Genomic DNA, 19,582 nt, shown 5'->3' with positions numbered 1-19,582 from the left:
CCGGCTGATTTTTGTATTTTTAGTAGACACTGGGTTTTGCCATGTTGGCCAGGCTGGTCTTGAACTCCTGACCTTAGGTGATCTGCCCCCCTCGGCCTCTTAAAGTGCTGGGATTACAGGCATGAGCCACCATGCCTGGCCATAGAATGAAAAATTATATGAGACTCCAAGACTGTAAGTACACATGTGGACGTATTCATCTGACAAACACCTCTTAGGTACCTATTATGTAATAACAGAGTCTGCACTAGGCACTGGGTACTCAGCAATGAATCAACAAACAGCTCTTGTCTGCGAAGAGCTTACAATTCAACAAAAGAAGACAACACTAAACAGTAATGACAAATTTTGTATACAAACCTGAAACTTTCTGAAAGAAACCCACCATACAAATATTCGATTTTTCAAATGTTTAAAAATATTCATACAAAGCTAAAAGATACCATTCAGAGACCATAGCATACTTGCTCTCACCACAGAAAAATAGGATTTCTAAAAAGAAAACTTTATGGCTTTTGTATGGATGCACTGGCAAATTATGTAAGAAATCATTCCGTAATAATAAAAACAGAAAAGAACGTTAATCGATCAGATATACTACCAAAATGGTTAATATGCCCACATCAGTTCAGCTTTTGGTTCTTCTTAAACCCAATTTTAAAAGAAATATTATCAGCATATAGTTAATATACACCTAAAAAGCACAGTCTTAGAGATTTAAAAATATATAGCATGCAGAATAAAAGTATTTTAAAAATAACTTAAGTAAAATCAAATTAATGTAATACTTAAAACCTCACTCTTTGAAATATGTATAGATGGCCGGGCGCGGTGGCTCAAGCCTGTAATCCCAGTACTTTGGGAGGCCGAGGCGGGTGGATCACGAAGTCAGGAGATCGAGACCATCCTGGCTAACATGGTGAAACCCCGTCTCTACTAAAAATACAAAAAACTAGCCGGGCGTGGTGGCGGGCGCCTGTAGTCCCAGCTACTCGGAGGCTGAGGCAGGAGAATGGCGTAAACCCGGGAGGCGGAGCTTGCAGTGAGCCGAGATCGCGCCACTGCACTCCAGCCTGGGTGACACAGCGAGACTCCGTCTCAAAAAAAAAAAAAAAAAAAAAAAAAAAAAAGAAATATGTATAGATTATAAGATAAAAATCTAATAACCAATCATGAAGTAAATGTTAAAATCATCTATATTTTGTTTTCTATAATGAATAGATTGATTTAATAATTGTTGCATAATATGTATTTTATATCTTGCCTCTCTATAATCAAAAAAGTTAATGTATGTCATATAATTAACTTACTAGGTTTTTTTTTTTTAAATTGAGACAGAGTCTCGCTCTGTAACCCAGGCTGGAGTGCAGTCGTGTGATCTCGGCTCACTGCAAGCTCCGCCTCCCGGGTTCATGCCATTCTCCTGCCTCAGCCTCCCGAGTAGTTGGGACTACAGGCAACTGCCACCATGCCCGGCTAATTTTTGTACTTTTAGTAGAGACGGGGTTTCATCGTGTTAGCCAGGATGGTCTCGATCTCCCAACTTCATGATCCGCCAGCCTTGGCCTCCCAAAGTGCTGGGATTACAGGCATAAGCCACTGTGCCCGGCCAACTTATTTAGTTTTTAAGAACCTCACATCTAAAGTGGAAATTTGTGCTGTTTTAGTAAGGAAAGGGATTTCCCCTCCTGAATTAAATAAAAGTATGACAAAATAATAGAAAAAAACACCAAGTCAAAATAAAAAGCAGTGTTAATCGTTATTAATTATAAATTTCATAAGCAATTTTATCATTTATCTACTGTATGAATTTTATATAATCTCAATTTATATGTATTTTAATCTGAATATCTAAAATAAGACTTATGAAAATAACTGATCACAACTAATGCTTTTAATAATGTACCTATAATAAAATGAAACAAAAAAGTAGTATATTATTCAAAAATAAAATTCCTGCCGGGTACAGTGGCTCACACCTGTAATCCTAACATTTTGGGAGGCCAAGGCAAGCGGATTATGAGGTCAGGATTTCAAGACCAGCCTGACCAGCATGGTGAAACCTCATCTCTCCTAAAAATACAAAAATTAGCCAGGCATGGTGGCACACGCCTGTAATCCCAGCTACTCGGGAGGCTGAGGCAGGAGAATTGCTTGAACCCAAAAGGCGGAGGCTGCAGTGGGCCAAGATCGTGCCACTGCACTCTAGCCTGAGCAACGGAACGAGACTCTGCCTCAAACTAAACTAAACTAAACTAAACTAAAATAAAAACAAAATAAAATTCCTAAGTATGATATAAACATTTCATATTTCTACTTCATATAACACTTAAATCTACATCAGAGAGACAGGAATGGTATTCCTCATACTTAAGAATATAACAGCAGAATGATAGAACCATGAATTAAAATTATAGCATAGTCATATTTAAGAGTTGACATAAACAGCTCAACGGAATGGTATAGTAATTATATCAATAGGTTTTCCCAAGCAATATAACTCTATAAAATGAAACTGAAGTATAGGTCTTTAGGCAGAGGTAATACGTAATAATAAGAACACGAATACAGCATTTTACCAAAGCTTACAAAGACAACTGCAAATGGTTAACTGTGGCATTAATTGCATATTATAATGCAGATGCTAAGTTTTTTTAATTCCCCAAAAGTATACTCTGTTAATATTTGATAAATGTATGGAATTAGTTATTTGTGCACACTTAGACAAAAACATCAATGTACCTGCCAATCTACAAAACTACTCAATGAAACAGGTCTAAGTTTAGTAAACACTCTTAAGATGAATACACAAAGAAAAATTAAAGCCCATTTGAGTACAACACATAACTGAATTATCATCTCTTTTTCATGAAGGAAATGTTTATGTTCATTTGTACTCAAAAACTATGGTTAACTCAAAAGTCACTCTCTTTTAATACAAATTTACAGATAATGGAAACCACTGTCAAATGGTCATTTTATAGGCCTGTGACTTCTGTACTATAGAAACAAGGCAGACAATTTCCTAGGGTACCTTGCTTTCTAACATTACCAGGACAATTATTTCAAAGAAGATGAGTAGAACAACTCTGTACTCTATTTCAATATTCCTAAATCCAATGGCATACACAACTGAAGTACAGCAGGGATCAGATTACATGGAAGTAAAAGAAAAAAGAAAAAAAATGAAGGACACAAAACATTTTAGAGCAGGAAAGAACAAAGCAATTAAGTTGAAAAGTGACATTAAAAATTTTTTAAGGACAAAAGGAGACTAAGAATAGCTAAAAAGTCACAGAAAATTATTATTTCCAATCAAATTCATTCCAGTCTCTCAGTCTCGACTCCATTTTGTTCGCTAAGAGATAGGCTCTTTATGTAACCCAAAGAGGTCACATATATCATATACAAATATGAACTCAAATTAGATCAAAGATGTAAACATTATAGCTAAAACTATGACGTTCTTAGAAGAAAACATACAGGAAGATCTTCAGAACACTGGATTTGGCAATGTTTCTTTGGAAATAACATCAAAAGCAGAGGCAACAAAAGAAACATTTGCAAATCACGTATCTGGTAAGGGAATAACATCTAGAATATATGAAGAATTACAATTCAACGACAACAAAACAACTGACCAATTCAAAAATGGCAAAAACTTGAAGGGACGTTCCTCTAAAGAAGATATACAAATGGCTAATAAGTACAAGAAAAATGTTCAACTCTAGTCATTAGGCAAACGCAAATCAAAGCAGAGTGAGACACTAATTCACACTCTCTAGAATGGCTATAACCTCCCAATTTTTTTAAATAGAGAATAACAAGTGTTGGCATGGCTGCAGAGAAACTGGAACCCTAACACATTGCTGGTGAGAATGTAAAACGGTGTCGTCTCTGTGGAAAAGTCTGACAGTTCCTCAGAAAGTGAAACACAAAGTTATATATAAATGAAGTGAGAAGCAGCTCCAGTGAGAGGGTCAAGCCATATCTATCCCAATCCCCTATTATAGGTATCGCTTTAAAAAAACCAATGACCCAGTGGCTTTTATTTGAATTTTAACTTCTGCTCTACTTCCATTTTGTTGTCGGGAGGTCCAATTTAGATCAACGTTCATTTAGTACTTACCATATGCCAAATGAATACTTTTCTAGATGTGGTAAGTGATATTAGGAGAATAGATATGAAACAGAAATTTTTTTCATATTTTAAAATTAAGTTCAGTTTTGTAATAATACATAATGTAGTCCTGATGCAGAAAGCTTGAATGATGAAGAAAAAAAGAAAAGGAGGGGGAGGAGAGTTGAAGGGAAAGAATTTACCCAGAGTCCTAGGTGAAAGTTATATTCCAGGAGATCAAATTCCTCTGGCTCAGAAAAATAATTCAGAAAAATTTAGTATCAGAATTGTGACTCAAGTGAGTATTGGGAAAATAGGAACAGAAACAACAACAAAAAAATGTTAAATGGGTATCAGAAAGAAACAGGGGAACAATTAGAAGGGAGAAAACACACAAAGATGAGAAAGAGACAAAAGATAATTGAGGAGGGGTTTCTCAATTTTGAGAAAGAAAGAGAGAAAGAAAAGGAAAATAAACAAGAAAAATGGTTGTAGCTGGAGCAGCTGGAGCCCAAGCAAAGCATATTACGGATGGAGTGATCAACTGACTGTTATGCCACTGATAAGGCACGTAAGAGGGCAAGAAAAGCAGGAGGAATTTATCTACAAAGGGTCACTAGTGTTCCTGGTAAGAACAGTTGTGGAGACACAGTGAACAAAAGGTTGATGAGAGTGGGTTTACACAGAAAAAGGAGAGAAACTGAATAACAAGTGTAAGTAACTTTCAAACAGTTCTCCTGAATGAAAATGGAGCCAAGAAATGTCACAGTAGAAGTCGGGCTCCAGAAAAGATTTTCCTTGAGATAGGACAAATAACCACAAATCTGTAAGTAGTGGGAATGACTTAGAACAGAACAAGAAAATGGGCCATGTCTTCGATCAGGCAAGAAGGGATGGTTATGAAGACTGGCTTCAGACAGTAGCATGATTGTGTATCTATAGCTAAAGATGAAAACACAGAGAATGTGGCAGCAAATGCAGTTAGATAGGCAGATCTAATGAAGTGTGTAGAAATGTTTTTCTTGTTTCTCTCAGCAGGTACAAAGCAAGGTCACCAGCTGAAAATGAGGATAGGGAAGAGATGTTGGGGATGTGAAGACATAAGCAGCAGTATGAAAGTTTTCTAAGAAACTAGGAGAGTGAATGGAAGAAGGACATAAAGAATTAAGGACACACTTGAGGTTCACAGTTACGAATTTAAAGAAAGAACAGTCATTGTGGTTGCTTGCTTTACTCCAACCAGGATCAGCTGCACAGGTGCAGGCAAGGAGCAGGAGGGTTAGATTTAATCAAGGTTCTTGTGGTTTTGTCAGATGAGTACTATAAAGCAAAAGGAGAGAAAAATAAGAACTGGAGTCAAAAGAAGTGATTATAGTAATAAATGCCAGTGAATGTAAGCAATATCAAGGGAAGATTGAGTGCATTAAGTGGGGTGGAGACGTAAAGGGTGGTAGGATCAACAGACTGTCAATCTTGCTGGGGTTAACTGTCATGCCTGGGACTATGAATTCTCTAATAAGGACCACTTTTTAGTATCTTTGGTGACAAGCACAGTATTTGGCACATAGTGGATACTTAACTTATGTTTGGAAAATAAAGGAATAAAGTGTGAAAAAAGCAACTGAACAATGGCAAAAAGTAGGACTGAACCTACTTATTTGTGAAAGCCTTTTACCAGGTTTTTTCAACCCCTAACTCATTCCCTCCTAAGGAGGATTTAATTTGTTTGGAGAAAATATTTTTAAAATGTAACACATTTTTTATTTCAAATAATATATTTAGCATAATTTAGTTTATTTTCAGTTCTCTATAACTGTTAACACGAACTAGAACCATTGTGGCTTATTTAAGAGTTTTACAACCGAAGTTTTACAGTGTCTCTTTTACTTTTGTGTTCCCATTAACACAGCTGGTGATCCGCAACATAGAAAAAATTATTCTCTAACTAAATGTGCAACTCTTTGATTACAGAAAGCCAAGTTGGAAATGAGCAGAGAAAATTCAATCAACATTGATATACTATTACAAAATATTCATGTATTTTAAATTCCACACCAATTAGTCTAGATAGTTTCACTCAGTTGTTTGTTACTAAACAAGGAAATCCAACACACTCAACCAGTTTTACGGCATGTTAATTTCAATGTGTACCCTTACTTTCAAAAAATCAATACCATATTTATGACACGACTTAGAAACTTGAGAGTGAAAGGATCAATTAGATAATTACGTTAAGATTCTCTATAAAATATTAACATCACTAAGAAAAGTTAAACGTAACAGAGAGCCTACTATTAAAAACTACTTAAGCAGGATTAAAATTTTTTTAAATGTATGGGGACATTTTTAAAAGACTAAAAGAGAACACACTATAATATTAATTATTTTATCTTTCTTTTTTCTTTTCTTTTTTTTTTTTGTTTTTGAGATAGAGTTTCGTTCTTGGTGCCCAGGCTGGAGTGCAACGGCACAATCTCAGCTCCGCAACCTCTGCCTCCCAGGTTCAAGTGATTCTCCTGCCTCAGACTCCCAAGTAGCTGGGATTATAGGCATGTGCCTCCATGCCTGGCTAATTTTGTATTTTTTTTTAGCAGAGACAGGGTTTCTCCATGCTGGTCAGGCTGGTCTCGAACTCCCGATCTCAGGTGATCCGCCCACCTCGGTTTCCCAAAGTGCTGGGATTACAGGTGGGAGACACCGCGCCCGGCCAGCAATAATTTTATCTTTCTACCTTTAAGTTTTTTCTCATTTTTCTAAATTGTTATTTTTAGAAGAGTTTAAAAAAATAATTTATGAGCCTACTCCAAACATTCCTAGTGCTTGGTGACATAGTAAGTAATAGAGTGCTAAACAATAATTTTAGATACTATCACTGCATCAGAAAAATTTTGTAAAAGTATTACACTATTTGTAGTTAAAGAGTTCAAGTCCTTTCCAGTCAATGTGGTGTGAACATGTTAAAATACGACTTTTTTTCATCACAGTAGTAGAAAACAAACTTGCCCAAATGTTAACCTTTGTATAAGAAAAATCAACATTTTCAGCTGTGAAATAGGGACATACATGAAAATTATATTAAAGATTTATACAGGTCGGGCGCAGTGGCTCACGCCTATAATCCCACCACTTAGGGAGGCAGAGGTTGGTGAATCACCTGAGATCAGGCGTTCGAGATCAGTCTGGTCAACATGGTGAAACCCCATCTCTACTAAAACTACAAAAATTTGCTGGGCATGGTGCCATGTGCCTATAATCCCAGCTACTTGAGAGGCTGAGACAGGGCAATCTCTTGAACCTGGGAGGCGGAGGTGGCAATGAGATGAGATCACGCTGCTGCAATCCAGCCTGGACAACAAGAGCAAAACTCCATCTCAAAACAACAACAACAACAACAACAACAACAAAAAACAGCATTTTAGAAAACAAAGAAAAATGTAAAAATTAACAAGAAAAAGGATTTTTTTTTTTTTTTTTGAGACGGAGTCTTGCTCTGTCACCCAGGCTGGAGTGCAATGGCGTGATTTCGGCTCACTGCAACCTCTGTGTCCCTGGTTCAAGTGAGTCTCATGCCTCAGTCTCCCAAGTAGATGGGATTACAGGCACCTGCCACCATGTCCGGCTAATTTTTGTATTTTTAGTAGAGATGAGGTTTTGCCATGTTGGCCAGGCTGGTTTCAAACTCCTGACCTCAGGTGATCTGCCCGTCTTGGCCTCTCAAACTGCTAGGATTACAGGTGTGAGCCACCGCGCCTGGCCTAAAAACAGTATTTTTAAACAAAGAGACAGATACTCTTACATTATTTGAGAAAATCTCTTTGCTGGAAAAACATGGTTCATGGCCAGGAGCATCGGTTCATGTCTATAATCCCAGCACTCCTGGAGGCCAAGGCAGGAGAACTGCTTGAGCCCAGGAGTTTGAAACCAGCTTGGGCAACACAGTGAGCCCCATCTCTACAAAAGATAAAAAATTAGCCAGGTGTGGTGATGCACACCTATAGTCCCAACTATTCCAGAGGCTGAGGTGGGAGATCACTTGAGCCCAAGAAGTCGAGGCTGGAGAGCCATGGTCGCACCACTGCACTCCAGCCTGGCTAACAGAACGAGGTCCTCTCTCTCTCTTTTTTTTGAATCTGCAACATGTATTTCAGATTCTGAAATACATGTTGCAGATTTAAAAAACCATGGAAATAGGTCCACACAAATCTCCCAAATTGCTTGTCATAAATGACTGCCACTGAAGATAAAACCTCCATGCATGAACCTCCATGCATAAATCTTCATTTCTAATTTCACATCTGTTAAGTATAAATTTAGAGATCAAGCTGAAGACCCTAAAAATAAAAGAAAAATTGTCATAGAGCTGATAAGGATTTGTTGCAGTCCTTATTAGATTAGCCTCAGAACTGGAGGAGCAGCAAAAATAAAAATTATTGCGTATTTATCAATGAGACAGACTGATTATTGCTGAGACAGACTGATTATTGCTGAGAGAAGTAAAATACTGTTACGTTAACTCTAAGAAGATTAACTGCTTAATCTACTGAGGTACATTTGCTTTCTCCATGATGTTGGAGTGTATAGTGATCCATCCTACAGGTCTTCATCAAGATGTTAAGTTTTCTTCTTATGAAAGTTCATAGCATACAAGTACTTGAGTTGTCAGAAATAGACGGCAACCTTCACAGTAACACAAGCATGTCTCGTTGAACTAGGTCCCATTTTCCTTCCTATATTATTAAAAACTTGAATGCCTCAATTTAAATTCTTTCCTAACTTTCCCTTCTGGCTATCTATTTAAAAACTAAATTACTAGAGATTCTTTCTACCTTCTAAAATCAAAATACTTCTGGAATTCTCTTTCTTTTAGTCTATCTTTTCTTAACAAAACAAAGTTGTATCTTAATTGTAAAACAGTTTCATGAATGACTCAATTCTTCTATCTAGTAAGCCTTTTTTGTTTAATGAGCCAATTAATAGAAAATAAGCCTTGGCTGGGCACGGTGGCTCAGGCCTGTAGTGGCAGCACTTTGGGAGGCCGAGGCAGGCGAATCACCTGAGGTCAGGAGTTTGAGACCAGCTTGACCAACATGGAGAAACTCCATCTCTACTAAAAATATAAAAATTAGCTGCGCGTGGTGGCGCATGCATGCCTGTAATCTCAGCTACTCAGGAGGCTGAGGCAGGAGAATCGCTTGAACCCAGGAGGCAGAGGCTGCAGTGAGCCAAGATCCAGCCATTGCACTCCAGCCTGGGCATTAAGAGTGAAACTCAGTGGAAAGAAAGAAGGAAGGAAGGAAAGAAGGGAGGGAGGGAGGGAGGGAGAGAGGGAGGGAGGGAGGGAGAAAGGAAGGAGGGAGGGAGGGAGGGTAGGAAGGAGGGAGGGAGGGAAGGAAGGAAGGAGGGAGGGAGGGAGGGAAGGAGGCAAGGAAGTCTTGATTATATATAGTGAAAGTTGGAGAATACCTAAATTCTATCCATTTCTCACAGAATTTCAAATACTTCATAAAGGCCATGAGGAAAAACTGCCTCTACAAGTAAACTAGCAAAATAATTAGAAAAACTAAAAAGAGAGGTAAAAGGTGTTGTGACTCTATCTCGTGGGCATTACGTTGTAATTATTCGTTTTTGCTAATCCAAGTATTTCTTTCTAAATTTTTTCTCAAGAGATGGGGTCTCATTCTGGCACTCAGGCTGGAGTACAGTGGGGCATGATCATAGTTCACTGCAGCCTCGAATTCCTGGGTTCAAGCGATCCTCCCACCTCAGTAGCTGGGACTACAGGCATGCAACACCACACCCAGCTTTTTTCTTCCTAATTTTAAACTAACATATTCTACATTTACATTTATGTCCTAGGCAGAAGTAGAACTCCCTCTACATTTATATTCAGTAAGATAATTTAGTAAGATCAAAATGACTTGAAGTCAAAAATTGGACAAAATATTCTTTTGGTAGCTATATCTGAGATCTCAAGTACCTTCTTTGGAATATATTAATAGCCAGGCCTTCAGGTGAGGAAAATCAAGTACTAGAAAGGCAGCATAAGAACCAACAGCTGACACCTATAATCCCAGCACTTTGGGAGGCCGAGGTGGATCACCTGAGGTCAGGAGTTCAAGAAAAGCCTGGACAACATGGCAAAACCCTGTCTCTACTAAAAATACAAAAATTAGCCAAGCACAATGGCAGGCACCTACAATCCTAGCTACTCAGGAGGCTGCAGCACAATAATCGCTTGAGCCCGGGAGGTGGAAGTTGCAGTGAGCAGAGATCATGCCACTACACTCCAGCCTGGGCAACAGAGCTAGACTCAAAAACCAAAAACAAAAACAAAACACACAAAAAAAGGACCAAGAGGTGAAAGGATAAATTGTGCAGTGTGTTAAAAGTGGTATCTGGAAAAACTTATGTTTCTGGATAACTATCACATCTAAGCTCTGACGACACATATTCTTAAAATCTAAAACTGTATCCTGATTAGAAATAATAAAGAATGAGCCCAAAACAAAACTTCTGAACATTTCGTCATGACTTAACTTGCTATTTGCTATTTTCTTCCAAGCATCAGAATGGATCAGACTGGTACTTTTCTCAAAATAAGAAAGGTAATCAGATTAGATCATGAGCTTCCTCTTATACAACAGGACAACAAAAAATTTAAGAAACAGAATTTCGTATAGTATAATTTATTAAAAACACATGCATGTAAGAATACTATATATTTTCTATGAGTACATTTATATGTATGTGAAAGTAGAATGAAAAGTTAGTAAGGACAGCCTCAAAACTCTCAGAAGTGATTTTCTTCAGGGAAAAGGCATTGTGGGAAGTGATTAAAGAGAATCAAAATTTAATTTGCAACACTCAAACACAGAATTTGAGATGATGCCTTCCTAATAACTTCCCAAATCACAGAATATAATTTAAGCATAAAGCATGAGAACTGTATTCCTCCTTAAAGACACTAGGTACACCACGAAACCACAACTTAAAACTTCTATGGTTAATCTTTCCAGGTATTTAACTGTCTTACAAGCTACATTTCAAATATACTATCAGATATTCTAAAATAAATTAAATTATTCTTAAAAGAAAACTGAACGAACAGATCCCAAAACTGGCTTGCCAATTTTGGATAAAATAAAAATACAAAATTTCTTTGGAAAGTCAAAGAAAATTTATCTAAGAAAAATGCTTAAGTCACTGAACACGACTTAAAATCAAATTTCAGTCTTGCCTATCAGTTCCCTAGGGTAGGAGCAGTCAAAAAGTGCATTCTATTTTAGTGAAGCAGGCCTGCTTACATGTTCAACCATATTTTTTCAAAGATACTAATAAATTTCCGAGACTTCTGAATAAGGTTGTAATGCAATAGCTGTTAATAAGGAGATAAGGCTTTCTTTAAATAGCTAATGTTTCCTAGGATTTTAAATCCCTGACTACAGAAGGAAAGAAATGACTTAAGAATACAAAAAAGAGGTTACTGTGGCAATGTAGTTTAAAATGCAAGACAGCAAGCAGCCTGATAATTGGTTTGCAGATGTCCAGAAGTTCTGATCATTTCATCAATGTTTTGTCTACTAATCTACATGTAGTACATAAAAATCAAGTGTGTAGACCTCAGTTTTCTAGACACTAGGGATATCTTCCAAGTACTGAAAACATTAATTGTAAGTCACTAAGTGAGGTATTTACATGCTAAAAACTTATGTATTTTTTATAAGGTACTATGACCTCGATTAGAATACTAATAAATCTGTAATCCGTCACTTAAGTTTTTAAATAGAAAAGTATTTTATAATACTTTTATAAATTTTTAGGTAATAATCACTAGCTAAAACTCAAGTTACCTCACATTCCATCCGCAGTAATGCACCAAGTAAAGGACCTCTCCACCTTCGACATCAGAATCTTTAATACTAGCTTCATACATTTTTTGATTTTTCCCTCGTCCATACCGCACTTGGACTTTCATGCCTGGTGGATAGCATTCAAACTCCTCTTCCTCATTGTTGTCATCATCTTCTTCATCCTCTTCTTCTTCTTCCTCCTCCTCCTCCTCCTCTTCTGCTTCTTCATCATCTTCTTCTTCTTCTTTATTCGTTTCATCTCTTGAAAGGTTTAAAAAATTGCAGAGTTAATAAAAGACACTTCATAAGTTTTTCAGTTCCAAACCACATATATTGATAAAAGTTGTGGCTGTGATTGTTCCAGGAAAAGCAGGTTCCACGTGTATGAAATTCTCAGAGTTTCATTTTACTATTAAAAACTAAAACTGTAAGACAACCAAGGTTACAGAAAGACACATTCAGAGAAAATGAAGATTCAAAAATAAGTGCAGTAAAAGAAAATTTCCAAGTCAGAACAACAGAATTTGTGCCGAACAGCAAGAAGCAAGTATGGTCAACTCTAACAATGTTTTCATGTTTTATTAATAAAAGTGTTTTACATCTCAATTGACAAAAAAAATCATTATACTTCATTGCCATTTTACAACTAAAAGTTATTTTTTTCATTCAAATATTTCCAGCCTCAAGATGTTCATTTTTTTAGAGGCAGAGTGTTGCTCTGTCACCCAAGCTGGAGGTCTCAGGATGTTTGAAACAATAATTTTCACTAGCAGATGGCAGTCTTAATAACTTTAAAACATTCTCCATCCGAATTTTCAAATGCTATAATAACTGAAATACTGTTTTAATTTAAACAGAAATATTCTAAAAATGTACTACCAATATCTTATCAGGTTTGTTCTTTCCTTTAAACTTCAATACAACTTCTACTCTCATTACCACAGATTTATTAACATCATCTACAAATCTTCTCAACTTTGATGTTCCAAAGAAATAGACAGATGAAAGGCCAATTACAAGTACATGAAACTAAAAGTCAAACTATTCTAGAAAGAGTATTACATTCTTTTTTTTTTTTTTTTTTTTTTTTTTTTGATGGAGTCTCACTCCTGTCACCCAGGCTAGAGCGCAATGGCGCGATCTCAGCTCACTGCAACCTCCACCTCCCAGGTTCAAGCGATTCTCCTGCCTCAGCCTCCCAAGTAGCTGGGATTACAGGCACCCATTACCACGCTCAGCTAATTTTTTGTATATTTAGTAGAGACAGGGTTTCACCATGTTGGTCAGGCTGGTCTCAAACTCCTGACCTCAGGTGATCCGCCCACCTCGGCCTCCCAAAGTGCTGGGATTATAGCCGTGAGACACCACACCTGGCCTTACATCCATTTTTATCTTCTTAGTACCATGTATTTTCTAAAACTGAGCATTCATATCCTTTCTGTGCTGACCACCAATCTGTATTCAATAAGGTGGAGAAAATCTTCAATTATAAATCTTTCCAAATACTAGATTTATTTTTTTTTTAATTTCAATATGAAATCCAAGGCTACATTTAGTCTGGTTTTATTTGCTGTCCTGTATGTCTGTACTTAAAGACTCCATCACTTTAGGGTTGACAAATGACTAAACATCGTAAGGCAGAACAACCAGATAGTTTAGTATTTAAGCTTTAAAAATTAATGATAATATGTAAAATACATAGATATATTAAAATAAACACTATATTCTATATTAAGACTAATGATTATATATATACATATATTACACCACACACACACATATATTTTTTCTATACATATATATACACACACACATATATATATATTTTTCCCCCTTGGAGACACGGTCTCGCTGTGTCACCCAGGTTGGAGTGCAGTGGCCTGATCACAGCTCACTGTGGTCTTGACTTCCTGTTCTCAAATGATCCTCCCACCTCAGCATCCCAAGTAGCTTGGACTATAGGCACATACCACCACACCCAGATAATTTTTTATTTTTGTAGAGACGGGGTGTCCCTATGTCATTTAGGCTGGTCTTGAACTCCTGTGCTCAAGCAATCTTCACACCTCGGCCTTCCAAAGTGCTGGGATTATAGGTGTGAGCCACTGTGCCTGCCTGATGAATATAATATTTATATTTTAAAAAAACTTCCTCCACTGAAAATTTCAGTTTTATATTCCTATATGCAACCTTTTAGGGATAATATACTTTATCATTCCTAATTATGTAATTACATAGGCAACAAAAATAATATATAAATAGTGATATAAGCAGTACTATAATGCTTTTTTATTCTCCTTTTCCTTTTGTATAGTGGGGCAGGAGCGTTGGAGGGATGTTTAATAGACCTGTGGAAGTAAGTCCACGTTCACAAAAGTATCAAATGTATCAATTCTGTCTGAACCATGACACAAATTCCTCAAAAATTCTCAAGACTTATTCCTATTTTAAAGACTCAGTTACAGTTAAATACATATTTAAAAAACTAAAACCTTCATGAAACCAGCTACAATCTGAGATATACATATATACTATACATATATATGTACATATATACGTATATATGTACATATACACACACACACACACACACACATATATATATTTTTGGAGACAGTCTCTCGCTCTGTTGCCCAGGCTAGAGAACAGTGGCATGATCTCAGCTCACTGCAACCTCCACCTCCCAGGTTCAACCAATTCTCCTGCTTCAGCTTTCCAAGTAGCTGGGACTACATGCTACCATGCTCAGCTGATTTTTTGTATTTTTAGTAGAGATGGGGTTTCGCCGTGTTGGCCAGGCTGGTCTCGAATTCCTGACCTCAGGTGATATGCCTGCCTGGGCCTCCCAAAGTGCTGGGATTACAGGCATGAGCCACCGCACCCAGCCTGAGATTAAAATATTAGCAATGCTATTGAAAATACCTTAATATTTCTATTATGAAAAAGTAATTTTATTAAGGCTAAAATATCTAAAAAATTAACAGAAATGGCATTATCAATGATAAATCATTATGAGGAATTTTATTTTTATAGCAAACTAAATCTTTTTTTTGAAAGAATACTTGCCTAAGTCATAAGACTCTATTTTTGCATACTGGGGAAAAGAAGCATATTTTATCATGGCCACAATAAAAGAGATTTATCATGCACCTCAGAATCATCATACAAAAGTGAGATATAGAATCAAAATTCTAAGTTTTTTGAAATGACGACAAACTCTAAGCTGTATGTTACATCATAGAATACACTGAGTTGATGAGTACAAACAATTCTAAATGCCAACAGCAAGCACAATCATACTTTAAGTGGTAGCCCAGGCAAATTTTCATTCAATCTAAAACAGAAACCCAACACTCTTGTATTAATGAAATCAAACAATCAAAAATTAAAAATACACATTTAATATCACCCTCAGACACAAACTAAATGAAACTCACTTTAATAATACACTGAAGTATAAAGAAAAAAACAACATAATTACTGGCAATCAACCGAAGAAAACTATTCTCCTCTCTAAGACTTCAGTGGCAAATTCAAGACTAATGTGCTAAACCAGATGGAACACAGAATGCCAAGAAAGAGAGCCTCTGAAAGTATAAAATGCAACCAACATACAGGTTTAAAAAATTAAGTTGATGCATACATTACATACATGCACACACACACACACACACACACAAAAACACACGCATTTAAGCTAGTCATATTTTAGAGAAGAATATCTTGGGAAACGAAATGTATCAGCAAGGATTTTCATCTGAATTCAAAAAGAAACATCAAATCTTCCCAACTTGATGTTACACTCTTTACAATGAAACAAAATTTTTAAAAAAGATAGTGTATTAAGTAACTGCTATGGTCAAGGCACTGAACTAGACATTTTACATATATCAACTTCTTCAATCTCCTATATCTGGACAATGGAAGAAGGACAATGAACATTCTTGGTAATAGCCTATTACTTAGAGAAAGTTTATATGCCAGAAAAATACCTATATATTAATTATCACTGTAAAATTTTCCCCTGCAACTATCTAATAAAACTCAAAAATCAATTATAGTAAGCCCCTCTTATCTGCAGGGGATACAATCCAAGATCCCCAGTGGATGCCTGAAACCGTGGATAGTATCAAAACATATGTTTTTTCCTATACATACATACCTCTGATAAAGTTTAATTTATTAATTAGGCACAGCATGAGATAAGCAATGACTAATAACATAAAGCAATTATAAAATGCTATAATAACAGTTATGTGAATATGGTCTTGTCTCACTCTCTCAAAATACTTTATTGCACTGTACTCACCTGTTTTCAGACCACAGTTGACCACAGGTAACTGAAACTGTGGAAAAGCAGGGAGTACTGTATAAACAGTCCCAACTGCAATGCTTCTAAAAAATATCTACCAAACTTGGGCAGTCACATTAGGAAAATTTTAGTTTGAGGTATGCATATACTAATAAATATCTGTAGTACATAAAAATCCATATAATTATAGAGTTAAAGGGGTTACTAAAAACCTACAAAATCGTTTATTCTATAAAATAAGCAGAAGCACCAACTTAAAAAATTAAGTAACAAAGAAAAATACAGATTTATCACAGTGCCTTGCAAACAGCAGATGTTCCAGAAACATCTGTAGATTTAAAAATCCGATTTTTTGGTAAAAAGCTGAATCTTAAGATTCTTATCAAAATGATCTCCTTTAAACATACACTTCTACACACAGAAATATAACAAAGTATAATCAACAAATATTTAGGATTTTTTTCTTCCATGTTTGCCTGTATGGTGCCACCGATATTTCAGAACTCTGATCAATCAAAAGATTTTAGGCAAAAAGCTGAAATCTGTACCAAATTTCTTAATACCTGAAATAGTCTCCAACAGCAGTAAGGCATACTTCAAATATATATTTTTATACACAAAAATACAACAAAGTATAATAAACACTTTTTACTATATTCATATAAGCCCCATTTTTCATTTTCCCCTTCCCTATTCGTCTGCATACTGTGGCCAAATGTCAGTACGCTAAATGGGTTTTTTGGTTTTTTTTGAGAAAGAGTCTCGCTCCGTCCCCCAGGCTGGAGTGCAGTGGTACGATCTCAGCTCACTGCAACCTCTGCCTCCCGGGTTCAAGAGATTCTCCTGCCTCACCCTCCCGAGTAGCTGGGATTATGGGCACATGCCACCACTCCTGACTTTTTAGTATTTTTAGAAGAGACAGGGTTTCACCATGTTGGCCAGGCTGGTCTTGAAATCCTGACATCAAGTGATCTGCCCGCCTTGGCCTCCCAAAGTGCTGGGATTACAGGCATGAATCATTGCAGCTGGCCTGCTAAATGATTTTTTTTTTAAAGTTCATTGTACTTATTTAAATGAGACACTAACAGAGATATTTATATTTTTTAAGCCTCAGAAAAAAGATTCAATGCCAAAGATTATCTATAAAATCCAGGGTCCACTAGTAGTGCATAAATTACATTGTCAAATAATTCATCATTCCAAAGTGACTAAAACAAACAAATGCTACTATCACATAAGATAGAACATACAATTTTTGGCCTTTTAAACCCTTAGTATTTTTCCACTCTTGCTTTTGCTTAAGAAATAAATACAACTCTCAGAATCTACAGCCAACATACAATCTATAAAACACGGACACAGCCTGAAGTTTATATTATCAAGTAATTCAGCAGACCTAAAAAGTACTTTGCTCTAGCTAAAAATTTTATCAATTTCCATGATGAGAGCAAGAAGAATGGATCAAAAGTATGATCTTTCTCTACAAATTTCTATCGGTAGGGTCTCTGAAAGAAGTGAATGCTATTTAATTAATAAATGCCAATCACTCTATTATTTAATATTTTGTCAATTAATTTAGATTCATACATATACACATACAAACAGAAAATGATACGAATCCATCAAGCTGAAATGCATCGTAACCAAAAACAATTTTCTTACCCAGATTTTGCTTTTTCTTCCTCAGCTTCTACCTTTATGTTGAGGGATTCATCTACCCTAGTTGTGTCATCATCTTTGTCGTCCACATTTTCATTTTCTTCTGGTTTTTTAATGTTAACTTCTTTTTCCTGATCAGAATGTGTAGGTATAGGTTCTAATAAATTCTTTTTACTTCCCTAGAAAAAGATCAAAGGAAAGAAACCAACAAAAGTAAAAAAAGTAAAAATTTTCAATCTACATCCATGGTTTATCTCTTAGCAACAGGAGGTATCAACCAATTCTAATATTAAAAGTTATAAATTACTTTTAAGAAACTCCTGCTATTTTAAAGCACTAGACAAAAATAGCTAACAGCTATTTTGAAGTTATTATGATAAAAATTATACAAAAGTAGCACTTAATGAAGAAAATAAATAATAAAAAGTAATATTATATAATATATTGATTTTGGAACTTTACAGAGGATATGGAAAATATACCAAAGAAAGCAAAGGACAATTAACAATATCTGATTTACCAGAGAGGGCTTAATATTTTCTTTTCTTTCAATTTCATCCTCAATAGGCTTTTCTTCTTTTGGTATTATATTCCTCTCCTCCTCCATCTTTATTTCTTTGATCTCTGTTTCATTTTCCTCCTTAACTTTTACTTCTTTTACATTTTCACACTCCTTACATTGCTTGTTAACAACTTTCTCTGGCAATGCCATCTGAAATTCAATGTTGGCTGATCTACAGTACTCCTCAAAACCATATAAGTATCTGGAAACATGAAGAGAAATTACATTTGGTGAAAACATTTCAAAATGTAACTATGGAGTTACTTTTAATGTGTATTCATTTCTTTTGTCTAAACTCTCAGATATTGGGCCATGTTAACATTCTAATTTATTCTAGTTGTTTCTAATCTTTTCAATGCAAACAAAAAATTTTGTCAAAAAATTCATTTAAAAAACTGCTCAGAGTCATAACAATAACAGCTATTAATAGTATCAATAACAGCATCTATTTGTTGAACATTTCTTATGTGTGAGGCTGGACCCCCTATTAAATCTCATGTAGTCACTACAGTAATCTTGGGGCATGCAGCAGCATCTTTTTTTTTTTTTTTTTTTTTGAGACAGAGTCTCACTCTGTTGCTCAGGCTGAAGTGCAGTGGCACGATCTCAGCTCACTGCAACCTCCACCTCCTGGGTTCAGGCAATTCTCCTGCCTCAGCCTCCTGAGTATCTGGGACTACAGGCGTGAACCGCTATGCCAGGGTATTTTTTGTATTTTTAGTGGAGACAAGGTTTTGTCATGCTGGCCAGGCTGGTCTTGAACTCCTGACCTCAAGTCATCTGCCCGCCTCAGCTTTCCAAAGTACTGGAATTACAGGTGTGAGCCACCGTGCCTGGTCAAGCATTCCATTTTACAAACGAGGAAACTGAGGCTTAGGAGAACAAATAACTGGCCCAAGGGCATAAACAGCTAACAATTGGCAGAACTAGCATTCAAATGTGGATTTACTTGACTTTAGAATATTAGCTTTTTAACCTCTATGAAGTACTTCACAAATGTACTTAGCCACAAAAACTTTCTTTACAGAATTTCTCATAGATCTACTATTCACAAAATACACTTTAGAAAATGCTATCAC

General features: G+C 36.1%; 1 protein-coding gene across 11 annotated transcripts in view; it reads right to left on the bottom strand.

Annotated features, from left to right (window-relative positions):
- ARID4B (AT-rich interaction domain 4B) overlaps positions 1 to 19,582 on the bottom strand; it is a 167,294-nt gene that overhangs the window by 37,449 nt on the left and 110,263 nt on the right. For 7 of the 11 annotated variants that reach the window (XR_012435173.1, XR_012435161.1, XR_010581889.1 and 4 more), the window contains 3 exons: positions 18,462 to 18,705; positions 17,945 to 18,120; positions 11,971 to 12,231 (listed from right to left, as the gene is read on the bottom strand). Coding sequence is in view for 8 of the 11 variants with exons in the window: in XM_074040660.1 (XP_073896761.1) it covers positions 11,971 to 12,231; positions 17,945 to 18,120; positions 18,462 to 18,705 (681 nt within the window). In the remaining 3 variants the exon portion in view is untranslated. The remainder of the gene's footprint in view (positions 1 to 11,970; positions 12,232 to 17,944; positions 18,121 to 18,461; positions 18,706 to 19,582) is intronic. The other 4 variants (XM_065531606.1, XM_074040500.1, XM_065531609.1 and 1 more) reach the window with 2 other exon arrangements.

The sequence above is a fragment of the Macaca fascicularis genome, chromosome 1 (genome assembly GCF_037993035.2).
Source record: "Macaca fascicularis isolate 582-1 chromosome 1, T2T-MFA8v1.1".
NCBI classification, from domain to species: Eukaryota; Metazoa; Chordata; class Mammalia; order Primates; family Cercopithecidae; genus Macaca; species Macaca fascicularis.
This window is presented reverse-complemented; position numbering and strand designations above follow the sequence as displayed.